Source organism: Dermacentor albipictus, chromosome 7 (genome assembly GCF_038994185.2).
Source record: "Dermacentor albipictus isolate Rhodes 1998 colony chromosome 7, USDA_Dalb.pri_finalv2, whole genome shotgun sequence".
Classification (NCBI taxonomy): domain Eukaryota; kingdom Metazoa; phylum Arthropoda; class Arachnida; order Ixodida; family Ixodidae; genus Dermacentor; species Dermacentor albipictus.
The window spans coordinates 75975736-75999378 of NC_091827.1; the positions used below are offsets into that span (position 1 = coordinate 75975736).

At 45.7% G+C, this 23643-nt stretch overlaps 1 protein-coding gene across 4 annotated transcripts in view; it reads right to left on the reverse strand.

The window, feature by feature from the left end:
- The window catches only part of Pli (E3 ubiquitin-protein ligase pellino), a 136406-nt gene that overhangs the window by 9239 nt on the left and 103524 nt on the right, over positions 1-23643 (reverse strand). For all 4 annotated transcript variants that reach the window (XM_065428372.1, XM_065428371.1, XM_070522389.1 and 1 more), the window contains exons 4-9: positions 21571-21672; positions 14440-14640; positions 11191-11376; positions 8196-8294; positions 6371-6589; positions 1237-1352 (exon numbers count right to left, since the gene is read on the reverse strand). In XM_065428372.1, coding sequence (XP_065284444.1) covers positions 1237-1352; positions 6371-6589; positions 8196-8294; positions 11191-11376; positions 14440-14640; positions 21571-21672 — 923 coding nt within the window. The remainder of the gene's footprint in view (positions 1-1236; positions 1353-6370; positions 6590-8195; positions 8295-11190; positions 11377-14439; positions 14641-21570; positions 21673-23643) is intronic.

Here is a 23643-nt window from a genome sequence, read left to right on the forward strand (position 1 = left end):
AAATTTCTTGCAAGGTTTCGTCCTGCAGGGTTCGGGTATGGGCCAGTTGGTATTCGATTGCAAACTTGACTAATATTGTATTTACTGCAAACTTGATAGCCGTCCAAGGGCGATAACACCGTTGCTGCGCGCCCTATGCTGTATGTGCGAGGGAAAGCATGCGATTAGAGCCGACGATCGCGGCTCAATCTGGCACGCGTGAGGGAGGAAGGCGAAGAGCAAACACCCAACCTTCCGTTAAGCGAAAGGCCATGGGAAGATGGCAGGGAGGGAGGAAGGGAGGGACGGTAGCATTGTGCTCCGGCAGCAACTGCATATGTAGCGACTTGGCGCAAAGGGAACTGACAATCGTGGCTCAATCTCGTGCGCAGAAGGGTTGAGAGTGGGGAAACAGTGCGAGAGGATGGGGTGGGGGGGGGTGGGGGCGGGATGTTTTAACTCCGCCAGCGAGTACTTTGCATGGTTGCATGCGCCGTATCTTGAAAAGGATCTGCAGACGGCTCGTACCACTGTGCGCACCATGTTCTCACTGCTCTTGCTCACACCAGCGTTTTGACAGCGAGTGTCCATGCTCATCAAGTGCGACGTGTTCATGTTTGTGTGTTCCGACACCATGCTCGTTAATTCACTTAGTAATTGATATGAAGATACCAAGCTGAACAGGAACAAGTAGGCATTTAATTTATACACACAGCACGCTCAAGCTGGCTCGTTGGCCACTGGCAATCCTCGTTGCTGGTTGCCTTATTGTACCGTCTGTTGCTGCCATGATCAGTGCCACCCCTGACTCGTGGTGTCTCTAGCGCTACAACGTAATCGTAATGTAGTTAGTAAGCGAATGCTTCCAAGTTCATATGGCGTATAAGACTACTATCCTTACTTTGTATAGCTGTCTACTAATTTGCTATCGCAATCGATGCTTTTAGGGTATCCTATCGCTTGACAACACTTTTACTAGGGTTTAGAGGGTCTGGACCTTCATTAAAAGCAATAAAGTGAGACAAAATTACGTCTCTACTAGTCCTTTGAGAAAACCTCAAGAAAGACAGAAATCTGCCTTATCACAACACCACGTTCACCAGCGTACATCTAAACTAACCAAACAAAGTCCTCCATCTTGAGAGAGATTTTAGTTAATCAGAGCTGCCTATTAAGGGGGCCCACTCCTACCGCCTCTACCACAAGAAATCGGCAAGGGACGGGAAAAATGGGAAAAGTGAGGAAGAGGGTGCTCACTTGACAGTCTTTTCAGAAGCCATGTGGCCACATGGATTGAAAGCGTGGTTCGGTGGGTCGTTGTCCACGTAGAAGGCAGGCTCAATGCCCACACATAGCTTGACCACGGGACCCTTCTGCAAAAGCAACATAATGGGCAATGCGTGTGGTCAGCTTCTGTTAAATAGCAATGCTCTTGCCTCTGGTAGCCTATTGCGATCTCCGCATTGGGCCGACATTCACCAAGCAGTGACCAAGTCTGCTACCGCGTCAGCAGGAACAGCTGGTCCGTGACACATTGCTTTTGTGCCAAAAATGAGGTGAAATACTCGCTTGGGTGACGTCAAACACAAGGAGGTAGGCAACACACCCAACATGTGGCACTGTGCAAGTCTCTACGCTGAATATATTGAACATTCGAAAAACCTTATAGTAGTAGATTGAATTATTCGAAGGTTCACTATTCGATTCGGTGATATTTCAACCTTGCTGAGTTTGGAAAACTATACTTAAACATTGAGAAAGATAGACCCCAACAATCTCAGAAGAACACTGAAGCCACAAGCAGAGATGTGAGGCAAATCCATGCTTTTGTGGAAAACCTTTCTGTAGGAAACCATGCCCTGAAGAAACAACCAATGTTTCTAGAACCAACTCAATTTCACAGCTTCCCAACAGAGGAATATTTTCTGAGTGGCGGACACTAGAGTCAACAGCTTTTTAAGCGTCGTTGTACGTAAATGAGAGCATTAGGTCTCACTACATGCAGAGGCATTCATAACGTGGCTCAGGCGCATAACCAATGACACACACCCTTAATACAGACTGTGCATCGAAAATGGAGTCGAAGTTGCATAGTAAATGTTCATGGGCTTATTTCACGCCTCTTTTACATGAACAGAAGTTTGTACTTACTGCTCTGCATAAATACAATAGGCATAGCTGTATGACACGCTGTTAGAATTATTCATTACAGGAAGCAGCATGAATACGCATGCAGAGAGAGAACCACAAAGCAAGTTGAATAATGTTACACCATTCAGCTAATTGGCGCACTTATTGATAAAAACAGCGTGAAAGAAACACGGGCAAGAAGGAGAAGACCGACAACTTCACATTTCTATAAATGCAAATTTATTTGACCTAATTTGTACCTACATATTATTCAATGTTGTTTCCTTATTACGAAATTATCAAAATAAGCTTGGATGACTTCTTTCATATCAACGCTAATGACACGCTGCTCGCATCCCTGCGATAAGTGCTCATCAATAAAACTTAGACTAATGAGACCCTGAATAATTAAAGTCCAACTTCCAGTGAAGCCGTTTCATGCAGATGTAAAGGGCAATTCTAATTAAACCCCACTTAAGAACCTTCCCGGACAGGACTAGTGACATGAACCCACATCATGAAAATTTAAACATGATGTCACATTTCATACTCTCATGAACACGGGAAAAGATGCACACAACACCTGTGAAAGCTGTATGTATTTATACATGCCAAACTTTCCACACACATCAGACATAATGTGTCTGCCGTTTGCACACAATATGAAGTCAGTGCTACTATTAGTTCTTAGAGCACACCGGGAAAACCTACTATGGGCCGCATGTTACACATAAAAACAGGAAAAAAACTACAGTATTTACTCGCACAATGATCGCACTAGCGTAATAATCGCACCCCTGAATTTTGTCATCAAAAGTCGATTTTTTTTTTATTTCCCGTCTAATGATCGCACCCCGAACTTGCCGCAGCGATATGTCGTGTGCCAAGTCTAGCTAATAATGATTGCGCTTACCATCTGTCGAATGCTACGCAAACGACTCTTCAAGACAAACCAAGCGGTCTGCACGCACCAAACATTCTTAAGTAGGGGCCCCATTTCATTACTTTCATCACTTTCCGCACTTCCATGACTAAAAAAAAGCTGCAACCAAACTTGCCTTTATTATGTGTAGGCTTTATAACGGTTGTGGTAGACAACAACAAAAAAGGCGCCTTTCAATTCTTCTCATCTGCACTCGTGGGCACGCAACAAATCGCGAGCTGGAACGACAGCAGCCACGTTTACACTGATATGTTAGAATTGTACCGTATTCATACGCCGACGCTTGTAACACAGCTAAGCTATTCACCCACCCTTACCGGAAACGTGCCGTATTAGGATAGCAGTGAAGACGGATGCCGCAGTTTCCGCCGCATGCGGGCCATGTGTTTCTATGTCACTGGCAGCTAGGCGTCGTGCCCATTTGTTCCTGTCCCCGCAAAGTGGACATGGCTATGTTATTGCCGCAAACTTGCCGATATTAACAATATTATTCATTGCTGATACGGAAGAAACTGTTTCAATGCATGTAATGTACTCACAAGAAAAAAAATCGCGTTCGGCGTGTTCAGCTTGCTCCGGTATTTCCATAAAATACGGTATTTCCCATAAAAGAGCACCCATTCATTCAAAATACAGCATTGCTAGAGGTTCCCTCAGGACAGCTGGTAAAGTTTGCAAGCATTTCAAGTATACCATCTCAAATGAGGCAGAAAAACTTCTAATCCACACCCACATGTCATAATTGCTCCTGGCATAAACCTTAACATGTCCTCCATTCTCGGCGAATAATAGTTATCGCAGCTCACCTGAAAAAATACAGACATAACGTTTTCGAGCATTTCTATAAAGTCGCACTAGCAGCTTGGCTGCAGAACACAGCCCAGTGCAACATTATTAGATTGATCCAGTGCAATTTCAGCAGGAAACAGCGAGCCGATTTGAACTCAGCACAGTTATTGTGCGTTTACTCCAATTCCTTCGTCGCTTGGATGTGCCCAGCCATAGCCTGGCATCCTTGCTCGTTACCCGTAACTTCCTGTAACAGCTGCCATTAAATGACATCACAGTAACCAACCGCGTAACCAACTGTTAGTGCAGCCTACGCTCATTACAACAGACCCGTGTACAACAGACTTTCGGATATAATGGACTGTATTTCAACCTTAGTTTACTTTACCTATTTTATTAATGCAATGACGTTCACTTTGAATTGACCATGCTACAACGGACCATCGGCTACAGTGGACGACTTTAGCGGCAATTTTTTGTAAAAATAAGGCGTATAAAACGGAATTGAGCCATGTCGACAGGGGCTTTTTGCAATAAAGTTGTTACACATTGCAACGAAAGCTTCGGAAGTGAAGTGCTTCGGATATTAAGGACTTCGGATAAAACAGATGTTTTTTCGTCGGGCTATCAGGATTCACTGTAACGAGAGTCGACTGTATCAAGTGCCACTACTGTTTATGGTTATCTATGTTTGCTCACAATTCTTTACATAGTCTAGGCTCGTTACGACAGACTTGTGTACAGTAAACTTCTGGATATAATGGAGCATATTTGAACTTTAGTTTGCTCTACCTGTTTTATTAATACAGCAAAGTTCGCTTTGAATATGCCATGCTACAAACGGATGAAATTAGTGGCAATCTTTTTTAAAATTGGGCATGTAAAACATATTTTGCCATGTCGATATAGTGCGACAACAGATTTGACCATGCCAATGTCTATGCGCTTAAGCCACGGCAAGTTTAAATTGCGGCTGGCAAATTGCGGCTGGCTGCCTCTGGCCAAGTCCAGCCTCTAGCCAAGCCAGTCTGAGGCCACATTGATCGTGCATGGCGTGTTATCGCTTGTTGATGCCATTTTGTCCTGTTCTTGTACTAGTCAGTTGTGCCAGCCCGCAAGTGCCAACATGATGACCTCAACTTCACTGAGCGACAAGATTAACAATGTGAATGCAGTTGCACGCGGTGAGAAGCAGGTGAACATCTAAAGAACAATGGGACTCTCGAAGCAGACCGCGAGTCTGCTTTCTCTCATCACAAAGTTCTTTTTGAGCTAAATGTGAATAAAAAGTTCTTGTTTATTCTTTACTTTGGAGCTTCATCACTCACTCTTTGCAATAACTTTGCAAGGCATAGCAACCAAAGTTTTGGATGTGAGGCGTTCCAGTGCTCCAACCCCATGTCCCGGTGTATTCCACTGGCAAATTAGAATAAGTTATTACTGTGAGGGGGCCGTTGGTATGAATATGTCAGAGCTAAATCAGATTCGCAGCGTAGGTGAGGGAAGCAGCGCACTGCACACAACTCTTTCCACCAAATGTGTGGAAAGTACACATGCATCCCTCCGAGAATGGTTCCCTTCTTCCTTTTTTATCTGATGTTTCGCGGCTTTCCGGCTGTAGTCGAAACATGCAGCGACACTATCTTTTCGCATCTTTTGGATATTACAGACTTCGGATAAAATGGACACTTTTGTTGGATTATCAGGGTCCGTTGTAATGAGAGTCAACTGTACACCCATGCAAACATAGCTAACCTCCAACGGCACTGGCAGTTGAAAGCAGTGGCCATTTCTTTATTTTCATGGCAGGTATATCATGCCTGAGGGCGCCCGCATATTGAACTCTGCAGTTTATAAGGACGCCAAAATTTCAAGATAAAGTGTATGAATGCGCAACTGTACTTTACCGCTCAAAGGAACGGCACGGCAATGAATCGCCATTGCTTGCTATCTGCATAGTTGAACTTTGTCCACCAAGGAAGTTACGACGGGGGCACCGCTCGGGACAGGTTTTCCAGTGGAGCTGGAAAACTGAGCTGGTTCCACTAACGTTTGGAGAAAAGACCAGTAGGCACACCAACAAACACTGTGACGTGTTTTAAGAGAGGACATGGCTGCTCTATGCTTTGCTCTCGCTTATCTCCATTATCAGGACCTTAAATACCAGAATACAAACTTTCGAAAGGGTAGCAAAAGCACACAAGGGCTCTCTTGTGAAGCAGAACACAATAGTGTCAAACACAATTCCTTGAACCCCAGCGGCAGGCACCGCAGAATTCTCGAAGAAATTCACGGCGTTCTTGTTAAGCAAGTTCAAGGCCATTGCAAAGCATATTGGGGAAAAAAACAAAAAGCACACAGGACACAACGTTAGCGTTGTGTACTGTGCACTTCTGTGTGGTTCTGAAATTGGCTCCTCAACATTCAAGGGTTTGCAAGGACTGTCGCAGACCCTTCACGGCGTAGTTAGCAGCACAATGTAATAGCAAACAATGAAGTAAAGAGTCGGTCAACGGACTGGGCACGCACCTTGAGGCACATCGGGCAGGTGCGCACATTGGAGGCCCCCTCGGGGAGTCCCCAGTGGTGCAGGCCCTGGACGTGGCCACAGTGCAGGTACACGTACGGCTGCTTGTCCCCCTGGCTCAGCGTGGCGCGGCTCGCAATCACCAGGGTGTTCAGACCCACGGGGCACTGGGGGCGGCCAGCGTTCAGCTCCTCCACGCGTGCCTCCAAGTGCTGCTTTGTCTGCCGAGCAGCGATGGGAAAAAATGTTGCCGTGTCATTTCGAGGGCAAAGCATTGATAGAGACAGCAATTTATTAGAAAACTACACGAAGCAAGGTTCATAGTTTTTATCAACCGTACAAACTGCAGTAAACATTCACTAAGTAAACAAGCGTGCTATAGCAAGCCCAAAAACTAACACGAACATATTCCAATCGATGATCACAAGCACTCACTGTCACAACACCTGGCGCAATGAGTGCCGGCTGAAGGGAGCGCAGGTGCTTGTCTAAATCCCGAAAGCAAACATTTTGTGCTGCTGCTTGCTTCACCATTTCAACTGTGGAGAGTCTCCAAAACTCAAATAACGTGACCTACAACACTAGACGCATGGGAAAATGGCGGACATCAATCCACCTCGGCTCACCTTTGCATGCTTGCCCTCACACCCACAGATCACGCAATCACCAAAACAGCACTCAGGCCACTAATTTTTCTCGCACTTCACCGTTACGCACAACAGCATAGCAGCGCCGGCGGTGAAAACGCACCTTGAGTGTCCCTATAATTGTTATTGCAGTAAGAGGCTTTGTCCAAGTTACGACTTTGACAATATCGGCACATATGCACCTGCTACTACCTGAATGCCTTGTTCCAGTTCACTGCTCAATTTCATGCACCCACATGCTTGGGACTACAAAGGCACAGAAAGTGATAAGCTTCTCCATAGAACCTCCCACTTTTTCTGCTGTTGCTTTCTTCATGTTCACCTATACCGCACATTTCAACTGATTTGATTGGGTCTGCTCGACTGACCATAATTTCCACCAGAAAGAGTCATGCATAATGAAAAATCTTCACGCAGACTAGCACAGACCACGGACCTCTCCCAAAACACATTCAATACTCCAGAAACTGAACACTGGTACATATTCAACAGGAAATTCAAACTATTCAAGGAATTGCTGGTTCGCCTCCTCGTTGGATTCAATTAGCTGCATTCATTTTTTTCACTGCACACTCCTATGGTCACCAAATTTGACAAGCATTAATTCAAACCACTGCATACGCTTTGGATTCTGCTTAATTTTGACCTTCTTGGATCTCGATTTTCACCACCTGGATTTTCATAGGCCTCTGCATCTGAACGGCCGAATGCAACCAGCAAGCCACTTCATCATGCCCATTACAGGCATGAGTGCTTTGGTGTTAGAATCCAATAGACCGAACAGACAGCTGCCGCCAATGTTGCAATTTCCTTCTCTTCCAAGGTTCTGATGACACAGCTACAATAAAATCCACTAGAATGCCCCCAAATTTTTTTTTCCTTTATTCCCACTAAGTGTCCATGAAGAAGAAATTTGGGTCAAGGTATCCTAAAAGTCCACTATCAGCTATTGTTCCATTTTCACCCCAAAACCTACCTACTCAAAGACTCGAAGAAAATCCGTTAAACTGACAGCACTGCACAACATCTCAAAAGTGAAAAAATGAAGAGCCATAAAGCTGGAGCACGCAACACGCACGCAACACACACACACACACACACACACACACACACACACACACACACACACACACACACACACACACACACAATCAAAAGAAGCAGCAACTTATCTACCCACCGGTGACTTCAGGAGTCCCTCGGCCGACCGAAAGAGGAGTGTAGCTCCGCAGAGGTCAATGAGCGAGCCGTCTCGCAGAACGTTCGTCTCGTCTTCAATCTGGACAGAAAGCGCAAGAGAGTGCAACATGAGCCTGCTTCCAAGACCAGCTCAGAGGCATCCTCAACACAAGAACCTCGCCACATACGAGGCTGCAGCAATGAACTCGCCACAGAGTGCCCAATGTCAAGCCTGGCTCACTAGGACTGTGTGGCATCATCGCGGGGCACAAAACAAAATGCAATCACTTTCACTGATGTTGATGTAGTAACGCACACTTAACAGGCTTTATTTAAAGGCCTCATAATTGTAGTGTAAAGCAGGCAGGCATAAATGGCTCCCCCGGCTATAGGCACAGGTTCGTCAGACCCAAACTTCGCACGCAGGTAACACCTCGCACTGAATTTTGGTTAATATAATTCCTTGGCTCAGTATTTGCTTGTTTCACCCAGAATAAATCCTATTTTTGTATCGCCTGCCACGGAGCAATGCCAAAACATTATTGTCCCAGTGAAAGTATGGCTGCACTGGGCATCACTGTCGGGGAGAAATACGCCACGTGCCGTTTTTCTCCCTAACGATGAGAGAGGATACCATGGTTCCTATGCCGTGAAAATTTTACATATTCTTTTAAATTACTGACAATGAAGAGAGCAAATACTGCACTCAAGCGCAGTAACTACCAAATGAAGTATGCCCTGAAATGCTCCATGCAGGTGAAATCTGACCATACATGAGCCAATTGTGCAGCTGCAAGAGCCCTTTACCTAAACCTGTACAGTCAGCTCCCAATTATTTCAAGTCATGTAATTGGAATTTTCGGTTAATTAGAAGTGAAGGACTGGGTCCGTCAGTTTTGCATGCAATTCTGTATAAAAACTGCTCGATCATTCAAGGTTATAAGCTCATAATATTGGTTACTTAGAAGTTATTCATCAATACAGAGACTCGAGACGACCATAATTTTTTAATTAAATGTGCAATTTTTCAAGTGCCAAAACAACTCCGTGTATCGAACCGGTGTCGTCAAAGCTGTCTGCAGCACTACAGCTCATGAAACCGCAAAATTGTTCACCCAACGCGGGCACATCTCCTTCCTTGTCTTTTGTCGAGAGAGTGTCAGCCGTGCATTGGGTTTATTCCGCAGGGGGTGGTTCCATGCTTCGGATTTCAAGTGTAGTCGTGACGCTTGACGATTGCAACTAGTAGTTCCTACCGCATGCTTGACCTAGTGACGAAAGTCGTGAAATAATTTGACAAGGGTGACAAGGGAGGCCCTGCCAAGCGAGAAATTGCATGGATGAACGGTATTAAGCCTAACACACCATCGAACTTCACAAGGAACAAGCAAGCAATACTGGATGCTCTTGAGAATGACTAATTCAAAATGACCAGGAAGCGAATGAACACTGGTGCCTGCCCAGGGTTGCTTTCGATGAAAGAAAGGTACTGCTGCTTTCAATGAGAAAAGCACTGAAGCAACAAACTTCCTCTCAGCAGTGAGGCAGTTGCGGCAAAAGCTTTATTGCTTGCAACAATGTTGTGGGTCAACAACTTTGTTTTTCTGATGGATGGCTGACAAGCGTCAAACAACATCATGACCCAATTTGTAAAAGCAACTCTACAGAGAAGGCATCAGTCAACCAGGAAACATGCACCACATTGAAAGCAGAAAAGCTTGGCGAGTACCTCAATGGCTATCAACCTTCTAGAAGACATCTTCAACGCAGATGAAACTTCGCATTATTATTGGCTACTACCAGAGAAGACGCTGACATTCAGAAGCGACGATCGTGCTGGGAGCAAATGGAGCAAAGAAAGGGCGTCAGTTATGATCGCGGCATACATAACTGGCACTGAATGATGTGGCCTGCTAGTGATTGGGAAGGCAGCTAAGCCTAGATGTTTTAAAGGTGTGAAGACGCTACCTGTAAACTATGCACCGAACAGGAAGACGTGGATGACGTCCGACATTTTCAATGAGTGAATCGCAAAACTGAATCGCAAGTTCGGGTCATCGAACTGCAAGGTGCTGTTCCTTGTGGACCAGCGCAGTGCCCACATGAACTGTCAGCCTTGAGTGCTGTCCGTCTAGCATACCTGCCTGCAAACATGACGTCAGTGTTGAAGCCCATGAACCAGGGCATAATCAAAAATGTAAAAGGTGCTGTGCACGCAGCATCTTGTCGAGTGCATGATTTTGTGTGTGGACAACTCCTCACAATACAAGCTAGGCCTACTCAGTGACATCCACATGCTAGAACGAGCTTGAGGCTGCGTGAAAGAAGAGACCATTGCCTACGGCTTCGGGGGATGCTCTGATTTGCCTGCTGGGGGAAGCACAAACAAGGGAGCGACGACAGTAGTTTTGGCGACGCTCTTGGCGACGTTCATTTTGAAGAGTTCGTCACTACGGACAGCACAGTTGAAACATGCGATTCATTGGTGGACAGCGAAATTGTGCAGCTTATTTGGCTCCATAAATCTCTTCATGAGAGCGACATTAACGACAATATTGAAAACGAGCCGCAGCCAAGGGCTGCCGATGTAGCAGCGTGCCTCGCTCTGGCACAGCGGTTTTTTGCTGGTGAAAATAACATGGAAGGAGCACTTGGACATGTCTGCTGCTTCAAAAACTTGCATTCCACAGATAGATTTAACAAGCAAAAGAAGATGAATATGGGAGACTTATTTTTTCTAAAAACTTGGATTTGAGACTAATCAAGGTTATACGCTTCCTTTCTTTCTTTCTTTTTTTAGTTTTTGCTTGATTAGAAGTATGTTTAATTCAAAGTTTTTTGCAGTCCCTGTGAACTTTGTATTAACGGGAGTCGACTGTACTCCTTACTTGTGGGGCACCCGATTTTTTTTAAATGGAAGATTACCAACATTTATGCAGACACTTACAATGCATACACAAAGAAGGAAGAAGCAAGTCCCAAAGATGCATACGCACCCTGACACCCTTCTTGGGGGCCGATCGGGACTCGCGGATGGCGTACACGTTGCCACCGACGGACACCTCGCGCCATATTCCGGGTGTCGCACCACCGCAGAAGGACCCTTGCGGGTGCATGATGAGGACGCCATTGGTCGTCAAGCCGTCTATCTCACCGTCCTGCTGCCATTTGGTCGCCTTCTCCTGCACGACAACAAAAGTTTAACAACAGGTGAGGAGGAGCTCACATGATACGGTGGCCTACCTATCTGGTCTGTTAGGTTTTTAACAAGCCACAGACTGCAGACGGATCATGGCTGCCATCGCTAGCCGAACCTATGTCCACTGCAGGACAAAGGCCTCTCTCGGCGACCTTCAATTACCTTTGCCTTGCACCAACCAGCTTCGTTCTATGCATGCAAACTTCCCAGTCTCATCACAGCACCTAACGAACCTGCCTGCCTGCGAACATTAAAATTTGTAAATCTCCAATGGAACCAACATAAAGGAAAAGGGGGGATAATTCACATATATAGAACTTGGCCTTGAGCAGAAGCATTCAGCAGAAGACACACTTTATTAAATAAACTACGATTTACCTCTGGACGCAGCACACAAGTGGCAGAAGACTTCTAACAACAAAAACTAGCAAGCAACACCTTGCATTTAGATCTTCACAGCAACTTTGCTGTTGTCTGCTTAAGAAACTTACGTGTACCAACTTGCTCCAAGCAAGTTGTACTGCTCTGGCATGCTTTCACCATCAGAGTACAGTCGCCGACCGTTTATTCGGACCTCACGGGGACTGCGAAAATGTCTGAATAAACAGGTGTCCGAAAAAGCAGATTAAGAAAACAAAATTAAATCCTTTATTTCCACGCGCTTATTTGGGCTCGGCAGTAGGCTTGGAAGAAATCGTGAATCCGCCGATGCACGCTGTTCCGTTTACGCGCAATCAGATAAGCCTGATTCTCGGAGGGGGTCGTACGGTTACTATTAGCGGCTGAAAGCACAGTCACTGCTTGTACACGCTCCGCATGCGACGGCAGCGTAGCACATGGTGCGTCATCTTCCGACTCAGAATCATCGTCCAGCGGTGCAGCAGAAACCTGACGAATGATCTTGCCGTCGTCGAGTTCTGTGCATGTCAATACGGCAGTGTCAGTACCTATGAAACTGTCAAATGAGACGGTGTCCGGAATCGCAATGCAACCACTGCGCAGGTCTCGGCAGAACATTTTTTGCATCAGTAGGGAGCATATCGGAAGGCGACAAATCTTAGGCCTCCCGGCACCCGCTTGCCAGCGTTCCCCAGCGAAGTCAGCGCGGGCACTGTCGGCGCCATTAGACACTTGACGAGATGTTTACGTATGCCGCGTTGAATTACCGAAACCTCGACACAGCACACAAAGCAAACACCACCGTGCCGACACCAGTCGCACAAACGAAAAACGCGGCCCTCGCAGCGTCTTGCGCTAAGGAACAAATCAGCTGCTGGATTGTCTTGACATAGCTTACTAAGCTGAAACCGGAACTGCTGCAGAGCCACTCTATCGAATCAGGCAGAAACGATGATGATGAGCGGGGGTTTTAGGTAGCGCCACTTCGTGGGGCAGCAAGAAAGCTCCGTTCAAAACAAAAATGGCGTTCAGTAAGTCGAACCATGCACCGGTCAGAGTCGGTGCATGGTGCTCTCGACCGAGTTGGCTCAAGGAGTGTCCGAAAAATCGGACGAGAGGTTGCAAGGTGTCCGAACTTTCAGCAGTTGTTATACATTATGGTCTATGGGGAGAATGGCGGTGCCGCGAAGCTGACCGAATAATCGGGCATGTCCGAATTTTTGGAGTCCGGAAAATCGGTCGGCGACTGTATACTTACACAACAGTAGAGTCACAAACAGGCGAGCGGAACTTTTTTTACAAACAGAACTTATATTTTGTAATACCCGACGGAACATTTGTAAATCGTAGAATGAGCCCAAGTTCGTAAACTTAACATAAAATCCAGGAGAGCTGGTAGGTATGCACCTAATGCTATGTCATACTCACATGCATTTCCCCTTTCCCCTCCCTTGTCACCTGATTGTTACTCTTCACAGACCAGCAGTCACCTGCTCGAATCATCTCAGCCTCTAAGTTTCAACTACTAAGATATCACCTACACTTGTGTGACATACACCACACGTCAATGACGGAACAGTTGCAGCCACACAGAAACCTTGGCTGTGCGGCAGATGTCCACCGCTAGAAGCCACAACAGAAAAGCAGAAAGCTGCTCATAAATTCAATGCCATCAAAGAAACGACAGGTGGGTGTCTCAACAAGAGGAACGAAAAGAAGACCACAACAACAAGCAAAACTTGTCAGAAAAACAGCACGACTCAAGTGCCATGAAGAAGCGAAAGCTTGCAGTCTAACAACGACTGTCAATGAACAGCATAGGCACAGGTCAAAATTGTTAAGCTGAAGAAAAGCACAAGAAAGACATGGATGAGACAGATAGAGGGAGGTTCTTGACTAGTGAAGACACACGATTTCTATGGTTCAGGTACCTTTGCTGGCATAAAGAACTAAAGGGTGCTCAAAGACTGAAATGTAGCCTTACTTCGAGCAATTTGCTGGCAAACATAAATTAGAGATGCTATTATAATGCCTTCAGCAATGATCACATAGAAAGCGTACACTGAGACTAGGAGAAAGGTAGCAACATTACAACTGTAACATTTATGTTATATACTGACAGTGCCTGAACCACATAATTTTAAATATCCTTTCAGTTGTATCTTCAATTTGGTTCCTTGTTGTAAGTGTCGTTAACCTGCAGTCTGTAAGTTGCATGCTCACAAATGAGTTTCATAAATTTGAATTGGTGCTCAGACTGCTTTCTTGTTTGTATGTTCTATGTGCTTCTTTACCATGAACTAAAAGAACAGTTAACAAAGTTCTAAACTATCCTTGCCAAGCTGGTGTTCCAAATAAAAGCAGGTGTACCAAAAAAACTGAACACTGCTAACATAATAAATTTTACTCCTGTAGTATCTCGACACCAGAGTCACGATAGTATAAAGCTATTCCACTCTGTTCTTATTCCAAATATGCCACTGCGTATTTTACCTATTTGAGTCACACTGAAAATCACTGCGTTGTGTCTGCGCCTAAGTGTTTGCCAAACAACCCAAACCAGCCTTGTGCTGAAGACTAAAGGATCGCTGCAAAAGACAGCGCTTCTCTCGTGCAACGTGACAACCCCGCATGGCGTTCGACTCACCCCGAGGAAGATGTTTCGGGAGGAGTCGAATCCAGCGGCAAACACGCACGAGCGGTGCGAGCGGTTGCGCTCGCACAGGATGCGGCAGGCAAAGCGGGAGATGGTGCTCTGGGCGACCCTACAGGCACCCGCCTTGTTGTCCCCACCGGCCACCGTGTCCATCACCACAAAGTCGATGGGACTCTCCGAGGAGCGGCCAATCTGAAACAGAGGGCACACAACAACGCTCGTCACCCAGGAAGAGCAAGGCACGTGCTCACAACAAAGATGCATACTCTAGAACTGTTCGAAAAGAGCTGACATACAAGCGAATTGCAATACAGTTGACTTCTGTTAATTCAACCCCAATGGGAGCGACCAAACTGATCTATTTATCCCACGAGTTGGACTAACTTAGAGGTGGAAAAAAACACCTAGACACACTGCTGCCTCCATAAAAGCACTACAGTCAAACCTCGATATAAAGAACTTGGATTTAATGAAATTCGCTTTGTAACAAACTATCTTCATTTTCTGATATTAGTTGAATTGAAAACCGTGTATTTTTCCTGATTTAACGAAGTAGTTTCGTGACACTGTTTCTATTTAACGAAGTTTTGGGCCATTTCGAGCATGTACTTGGAGCCTGTGCGGCTAGTGCATCTAGTAAAAAATAACTGAAAAGATCTCCTCCGAGGTAGAATTATTTCAACTTCCTTCTTCGTGAAAAGTTCCAGTAGCAAAAAAAACTCCGTCAAAGTGTGCGTGCCAGGACGCGGTTGGCAGGAAACGCAGCTGGTACATTTGCCGCGTTGGTCAACAACTTGCCCAAACTTCTGCACAAAGGGTATGGGGAGAGCGTAAACATGCGGTAACGTGATCAAGCACGCATGACGGAGGAGGTGGGAGGGAGGGGGGGAGGGAGGGGGGGAGGGCAGGAACGCGCGCTTATCTGCCTTCACCTCCTAGTGCAAGCATCAGTTCTGCGCAGGCGACATGCCGTATCATGCAGGTAATCACTTCGTGGCAAGACAAAATGGATGGTGCCTTTGGACGCATTTTGCTGTGCTCGCGTATCTAACGTGATGGCGTTCGCGCAATCTCAAGTTGCCAAAACACGGTGCAAAGCGCTCGCTCGCGTTGCGACTGCGACTTCGCGGTCATCGAATGAGATCTGTCAACGGTAAAGCTACGAACCGTACTTTGCGTAGTTGTCTCTTTGCCATCGCCATAAATGCTCTGGCGTTTTGGCAAAGCTCCGACTACATTTTCTTCTCTTTTTTTTTTTTGTACAGAGCGAATATCAGTATCTTTTTACAATTTCGGTTTTAATTTGTGGGCTCCAGCTGCGGGCACTAAGCGCGGTCAGCTATGGCGTCCAAGACTTGCGGTGCCGCACGACGCAACGAACGCTAGTCTTGGACACCGTGAGCCACGTCGATGCACTGCTCTCTGTGCAATCTGCACCGCACGCATTGGCACTCACAGCAGCACTATTATGACCCAACCTTTTTGCGATTTGTCTATACGAACACGACAATATCCACTAGAAATGTTCTGGGAATTTGTGAAGTCGTCTTTAATGTGAGAAAGCTTTCTTAAATTGCAAATTTCGTTCATTTGAGGTTTTAAACAAATTGTTTTCGCTGCCAGTGGAAGTTTGTTATATCGAGGTTCGACAGCATTTACTGTGGGTGCGCGAATACTCGAATATCGCTGAATCGAATCGAAAATCCACTATTCGAATATTTGGTACAGAGGCTCGCGCTGTGTCGTACGCGCCACGGACTTGCTAGTGCTCAATGCCACATAAACGAGTGCCTTGTTTCATTGTTTTCTATGCAAAAGGGGCGTGCCGCGGACAGGCCGCACATTCCACAGCAATGTTTTATTGGATAGAAATCTCTGCTTTCCAGTTTTCCACTGGAATACAGAAGGTTTTTTTCCATCTTAAGGCAGTTGGGTTATTGTAAGACCAGTCTGCATGACAGACAAACACACGGACCGAGCATCACGTGATGACCACCACTCCGTGCATAGCCCTTGTTGGTACTGCATGGATTGACCGCAGCGTCCTTTGTCACCGAAAAAAAGAAGTTCTGAAATCAGAATGGTTACCACTAACTTTCACGAGGCAACCTTCCCTACATCTGCTGTCCGGACAAATGTGTGCAGCCGGGCAGTCGGTGCACTAGTCACGACACTTAAGCTCCTGCAGTTTAAATTCAAAGCTATAGACTTGTGCCAGGACACTCGAAGCTAGAGAGAGAGACTGATTTACCCTACGAATGGCACCGGAAAGAAAAAAGAGGCCACCGTTATAATGCGTCGCAAAAACGGCAACCATTCGTGAGCAGCTCTGTTGCCATCCTGTGCACTCACTTTCGTTTGCAAAGCTGTTTCAGCCTTCCGAGCATCACACGGCTGCTGCAAATACAGTGGACTCCCTTTAAACAGAACCTGAAGGGACCAGGCAAATTGGTTCCGTTTATCAGGAGCTCCATTTACTGGGACACAAAGCTGAATACAATTGCATGAATACAAAGCCAACCAACCATGAGGATGGTGTTTCCTTTAAGCGATTTCCGTTTGTAGAGATTCCACTACAGACTGGCATCAATTCGACACGAAACTAAATTTAGTTGCTGATGCCCAACCAAGCATGTTCTCAGGAATGGTGAAAGCCTAAAAGCAGTGAAGAAGAAACTAGGAATAGGCAAGAATCAGATGTATGCATTAAGAGACAAAGCCGGCAATATCGTTACTAATGTGGATGAGATAGTTCAAGTGGCTGAGGAGTTCTATAGAGATTTATACAGTACCAGTGGCACCCACGACGATAAGGGAAGAGAGAATAGTCTAGAGGAATTTGAAATCCCACAAGTAACGCCGGAAGAAGTAAAGAACGCCTTGGGAGCTATACAAAGGGGGAAGGCAGCAGGGGAGGATCAGGTAACAGCAGATTTGTTGAAGGATAGGGGGCACATTGTTCTAGAACAACTGGCCACCCTTTACACGCAATGCCTCATGACTTTGAGCATACCAAAATCTTGAAAGAACTCTAACATAATTCCAATCTATAAGAAAGGGGATACCAAAGAGTTGAAAAATTATAGAACAATCAGCTTACTGTCCGTTGCCTACAAAGTATTTACTGAGGTAATTGCAAATAGAATCAGGAACACCTTAGACTTCTGTCAACCAAAGGACCAGGGAGGTTCCGTAAAGGCTACTCAACAATAGACCATATTCACACTATCAGTCAGGTGATAGAGAAATGCACGGAATATAACCAACCCTTATATATAGCTTTCGTTGATTACGAGAAAGCATTTGATTCAGTCGAAACCTCAGCAGTCATGGAGGCATTACGGAATCGGGGTGTAGACAAGCCGTATGTAAAAATACTGAAAGATAACTATAGCGGCTCCACACCCACCATAGTCCTCCATAAAGAAAGCACTGAAATCCCAATAAAGAAAGGCGTCAGACAGGGAGATACGATCACTCCAATGCTATTCACAGAGTGCTTACAGGAGGTATTCAGAGACCTGGAGTGGGAAGAATTGGGGAAAGGAGTTATTGGAGAATACCTTGGTAACTTGCGATTCGCTGATGATATTGCCGTGCTTAGTAACTCAGGGGACCAATTGCAATGCATGCTCACTGACCTGGACAGGCAAAGTAGAAGGGTGGGTCTAAAAATTAATCTGCAGCAAATAAAGTAATGTGTAACAGTCTCGGAAGAGAACAGCAGTTTACGATAAATAGCGAGGCACTGGAAGTGGTAAAGGAATACACCTAAGGGCAGGTAGTGACCGAGGATCTGGATCACGAGACTGAAATAATCAGAATAAAAATGATCTGGGGTGCGTTTGGCAGGCATTCTCAGATCATGAACAGCAGGTTGCCATCATCCCTCAAGAGAAAAGAATATAACAGCTGTGTCTTACCAGTACTCACGTATGGGGCAAAAACCTGGAGGCTTACGAAAAGGGTTCTACTTAAATTGAGGACGACGCAACGAGCTATGGAAAGAAGAATGATGGGTGTAATGTTAAGGGATAAGAAAAAGCAGATTGGATGAGGGAAGAAACTCGAGTTAATGACATCTTAGTTGAAATCAAGAAAAAGAAATGGGCATGGGCAAAACATGTAATGAGGAGGGAAGATAACCGATGGTTATTAAAGGGCCCCTGAAACGGTTCAGACAAATTTTGTAGACGCGTAGGGTACAGCTTAAGTAGAACATTCGCACCACAATTTAAGTGAAGCGTTACATATTAATGGAGCTACAAGCGATTAGAAGTTACCTTCCTCCGCAGCCATGCTTTTCCTCCTCAACTCGTTCGCCGAGCGAGCGGGGCTAAGCTCTGCCTTCACTGGTCCTGCGTCACGATGCGACGTCACATCGTCCACTTCCAGTTGTTTTGAAGCCCGCCCCCGCCCGCGCGAAACCTCTCCGCTAGCCGCTTGGCTGTCGACCCCAAGTGAGAGCTATCGAAGCACCGTGCGTTGCGAGCATTCTGTCGTAGCGCCGAACGTGTCTGGTATTCCATTAACCACAGGCAAGCCGGTCATTTTGGCAAATGACTGGAGGCATAAACTCAAGCTGATGAAGGAACTTTGGCGTAGACGTACACAAGTGGTCTGATCGGTCTACACAGTCCAGACACTTGTTGGCGCAGCGCTTAACCAGCCAAACAAAGCGCTAATATTGCTCTAACCAAGTGCAGAACATTTTAAACATTTATAAAAACGTGTTGATGATTACACTCCCGCGAAAAATACGCACCAGCAGCAAAAAAGAATACGCTTCGTTGCTGCTACTGTGTATGGTTGAGCTCTATGCCACCAGGTGGCTGCACCGTGCAGACCATTCACCTTTGCCCTTCTGCTCATCTCGGCTCCTCCCATTACGGCACAGTCAAGCGGCCAGACCCTGTCCCCTTGCGCTTACGTTTGCCCTAATACGGGACTCGCGAAACGCTAGTGCGTTAATAATCTTCCGGTGTAAAGTGACGGCCACAAACGCGCAGCAGCCAGTTCGCTCGTATGCTGCCCTGCAGAGGGACACGATGTCGCAGCTTGACATATTGCCAGTCGCTACGTTTGCAGTCCACAAGGCAACAAAGTCGAATCATAGTGCTCGCGAAAAGACTGAGACCAACTCTGACCACGGAGCTCTCGTCAAAATGGAGTACGTTGTAACACAATCAGACGACACTTGCTGTGTGCCGGAAGTGCTTAAGTGTACTGAAAAATTGTTCTTGTGCATTCTCTTTCTGCTACTTTCTCTTTATAAAAACAAATTAACATTCCAACTATTACGAAGATGATTTGTTTACCATAAAGTTGGAAAAATTATCGATCACGCGCCCTGGTCAGCCAATCGGATAGCTCGCCCCACTGACGTCATATGGGTGATTTCCGTCATATGGGTAGGGGCGGCTTAAAATTCCGCCGAGCAGTGCGCTGCGATCGACAGCGATGTGCATTTTTAAAACCTGATAATAAATTACACGCTTTACGCAGAGCACTTAGATGTGTCAATTAATGATCAGAAGGACCTACTCTAACGACTCAGTACGTTTGTAGAAAATCGTCAAAAGCGTTTCAGGGTCCCTTTAAGGGTTACGAACTGGATTCCAAGGGAAGGGAAGCACAGCAGGGGACGACAGAAAGTTAGGTGGGTGGATGAGATTAAGAAGTTTGCAGGGACAACACGGCCACAATTAGTACATGACCGGGGTAGTTGGAGAAGTATGGGGGAGGCCTTTGCCCTGCAGTGGGCGTAACCAGGATGATGATGATGATGATGATGTCCAACCAAGCAGCGCCAATTTTGGCCCAACTGCCTAGGGAGTGCAACCGCGACAAAAATTTGCTGCTGGCCGGTGTAGTAATGGGCCACAAGTTGTCACGAAATGCTTGCTGTTAATATGTTCATACTTGGCTGAGGAGTGATCGGTCCCAAGGTCAGGCGTAAGAGCTAGACCGCTGTTGAACAGCATTAATTTTGTTGCCTTGTCTGCGGAACACGCGGCACTGCTTTTGCGCCCAAACAATGAAGTGAGATGCTTGCTTGCTTGCCCGGCATCGTGCAAGAGGGTCTAAACGGCACATATGACATGCGGCACTGAGCAGGTCTCTACACCAATTACACTGAATATTCGCAAGATCTAATAATAGATATTCAATTCACGAATCTGCACTACTCCATTCAATTTGGCAATATTGAAGCATCAGAGTTCGTACACCTCCTTGAAAATCCTTGAATATGAAAAAAAAAAGCGATTCAAGGGCCATTAAAGCTCCTTGAAAATGCATGTGCTTCTTTAATTCCTTGAAAACCGAGTTTGGGGGTGTCTTTTCAACATTCAAAGTAACAAACTTTGGATAGGAGCTATGTCATGCACAATCTCTATCGACAAACACTCCAAGATATTTTCTTTTGACCGTGTCAATAAACAATTACGATATGATGTGTCCACAACCACCAACAACAGACTTGTTTAAATCTCCATTGACATTGTGAAGGTAGATAAACCTCGATCAAGCGACCAAGCCGTACCACTGTTTTGTTGCTTTGCTAGTAGGTTTCCCCGAGCCATATTGGCTCCTTTTTGAGTCCTAGGCTCTAGAAATGCCTGGTGGAAAGCAAGTTTGTGTCATTTGGCTTTCACATGCCAAACAATTTTGGTGGAAGTCAGACACTGCTAACCATCATGCAAGACAGCGACCGACATCATTACAATGGGAAAGTCAACTTTGAAATGTGACCTGAACAGCTTGAAGCGTGTGTGCAACTAAGCAGCTCCTTAGTTATAAGAAATGCCGCTAAGAGAAGGTAAGCAGCTGTTTTTCTTTGTTTCATTTTTTTTTCAATTCTTTCATACTATTCTCGTCATCGTTGACTAAGCACCGGCTAACTAGTACTTCTACTGATCAATGCATTCCACACGCATTCTTGTTACGGAGGAAAAAAAGTCGTTTTTCTACAATTGGCACTTCCATTCACCTTTATATCCCTCATCACCTTCCATTCACCTACACTTCCATTCACCTTTATATCCACAAAGCTTTTGCATTGCGAACTACCACAAAGCCAGAGCAAATGAATTTTGAGAAAAAGAAAGGAAGCATGCCCACCTGGAACAGGTCCGTTTCCTCGTCGAGCACATACTCCACGATGACCGCTTGCGTCCGCGATAACGTGTACGAAATGGAGTGCTGCTTGCTGTCCAGCACAGCCTGCCACATAGCAGAAGATCAACAGTCAACATCTCGACAAGAGGCAACAAGCTGACAAGGTCAAATACAAAAAAAAAAACGCCTTCCATGCACTCAACACACAGAATGGCGATTACAGTGACATTCTGGCACACAGTGACTGCGAAACATTCAGGAAAGGGGGAAGTACGCAAGAAAGTCAGCAATCCACAGTTCACAAGGTGCAAGTGAAACACGTCTTAGCAACACAAGAATACACAGGTGTAGAGTTTTGTACAATATTAAACTCTGGTGCCGCCATCTATGCAAGTTTCCCAACGGGTGCTGTGCTGCCTTGGGAATGCTGGGTTATGGGTGTGCGAGGCTTGTATGGAACGTGGCTCAACTTTAACAGTCATTTGTGCATATGCAATGCGTTCCTAGAATAAATTCATGATATGAAGCTTTTTGCTTGCCTGTAACACATCTTTCTTTATTAGGGAGTTTTAGAAATAGCATCCCCAAGCGGTGTCCTCAAAATCCTTTGTACACCTTTTGCGTTCCTTTTGTACGCTCCTTGGGTTCTTTTGTCCGCCTCCCCCATCTTTGAGTCTCCTATTTGTAAAACTCCCTAATGTTTGCTCAGATTCAATACAACAAGTAGGTGAAGAAAAAAAAAGACGACAAACTAACCCACCATGAGTGCAGACCGTGCAGTCTTTCCTCCAACTTTAGTGGCCTGCCGGTACTGTACACGTTTGATATAATTGCATAAACCAGGATGAGCTCTCATTGCTTAATAAAAAGTATAGACGCTAGAATAGGGAAATTTTCAAATCAAATACAAGTATTAGAGAAAGAAGTCCTTCAAATACTGAATCGAATACCAAATATTCGCCATGTTTAAAGGGACCCGGAAATGATTTTGACTATCTTGTACAAATGTGCAGAGTCATTGGGGTAAGTCCTTCTGATCATTAAGCAACACGTTTAAGTGCTCCGCATACAGCATGCAATTTATTTTAAGGTTTTAAAAATGTTTGTTGCTACCGATCACAGCAGCGCCGCTTCCCCGAGTTTTCAGCCACCCGCCTCACAACTGACATAGTTAGCCCAGTTGACGTCAGTTTGGAAAGCTATCCGAGTGGCTACTGAGGTTGTGTCATCGATAAGTTTTCCAGCTTCATGGTGAACAAATGTTATTCATAATAGCTGCCATGTAGGTAACGCATTTCTATTGAAAAAGAGCAACAGAAAGAGAACAAACGACAATTTATCACTGCACTACAGAGCAGGTGTCGTCTGTTTGTGTTACAACGTTTTCGACGTTGACGCGAGCTGCACGTTCAGTGTTGGTTGCGAGCTTTCTTTTCTCGGGAACCATGGATTGCCCTTGTTACATTGTGGGCTGCACATCTAGCCATCAGCGACACGTCAAGCTGTGACATCGATGCCCCTCTGCGACGCAACATGCGAGCAGAGGCTGCAGTGCATCGAGCTGTCAGCATCTGAACGGTACATGTTCGTGGCCATCACTTCAAGCCAGAGGATTGCTACTACTACAATAGATAGTTTTAGCATGTCCGGTATTAGGGTAAGTGCAAGCAGATGTTTTACTGGGTGAGCAGAGGCACTAATGTGAACGACCTGCATGGTGCAGCCACCTGATGGCACAGAGCTCGACCAGGCAAACACAGAGCTCATATAGCAGTAACCAAGTCTATTCTACTTTGCTGCCGGCGTAAATTTTCAGCATTAGCGTAATCACGACAACACTGTCTTTTAAAAACAATGCTTTTCTTTGCAAACATTGCTGGCTTTTGTCACCGCAGGAGCTGCATGGCTGTTCTGTTGCTGAACAGGCCAACCAATCACAGCAGAGGAGGCGAGCGTCACTGCCACTGGGTTATATGAAAGATCCCCAGATGGCTCTGGCCTCTATGCATCCGTGGCAGTACCGGCCGTGTGGGGAAAAGAAAAAACAAACAAACCAGAAAGCTGACTCTTCGTGCA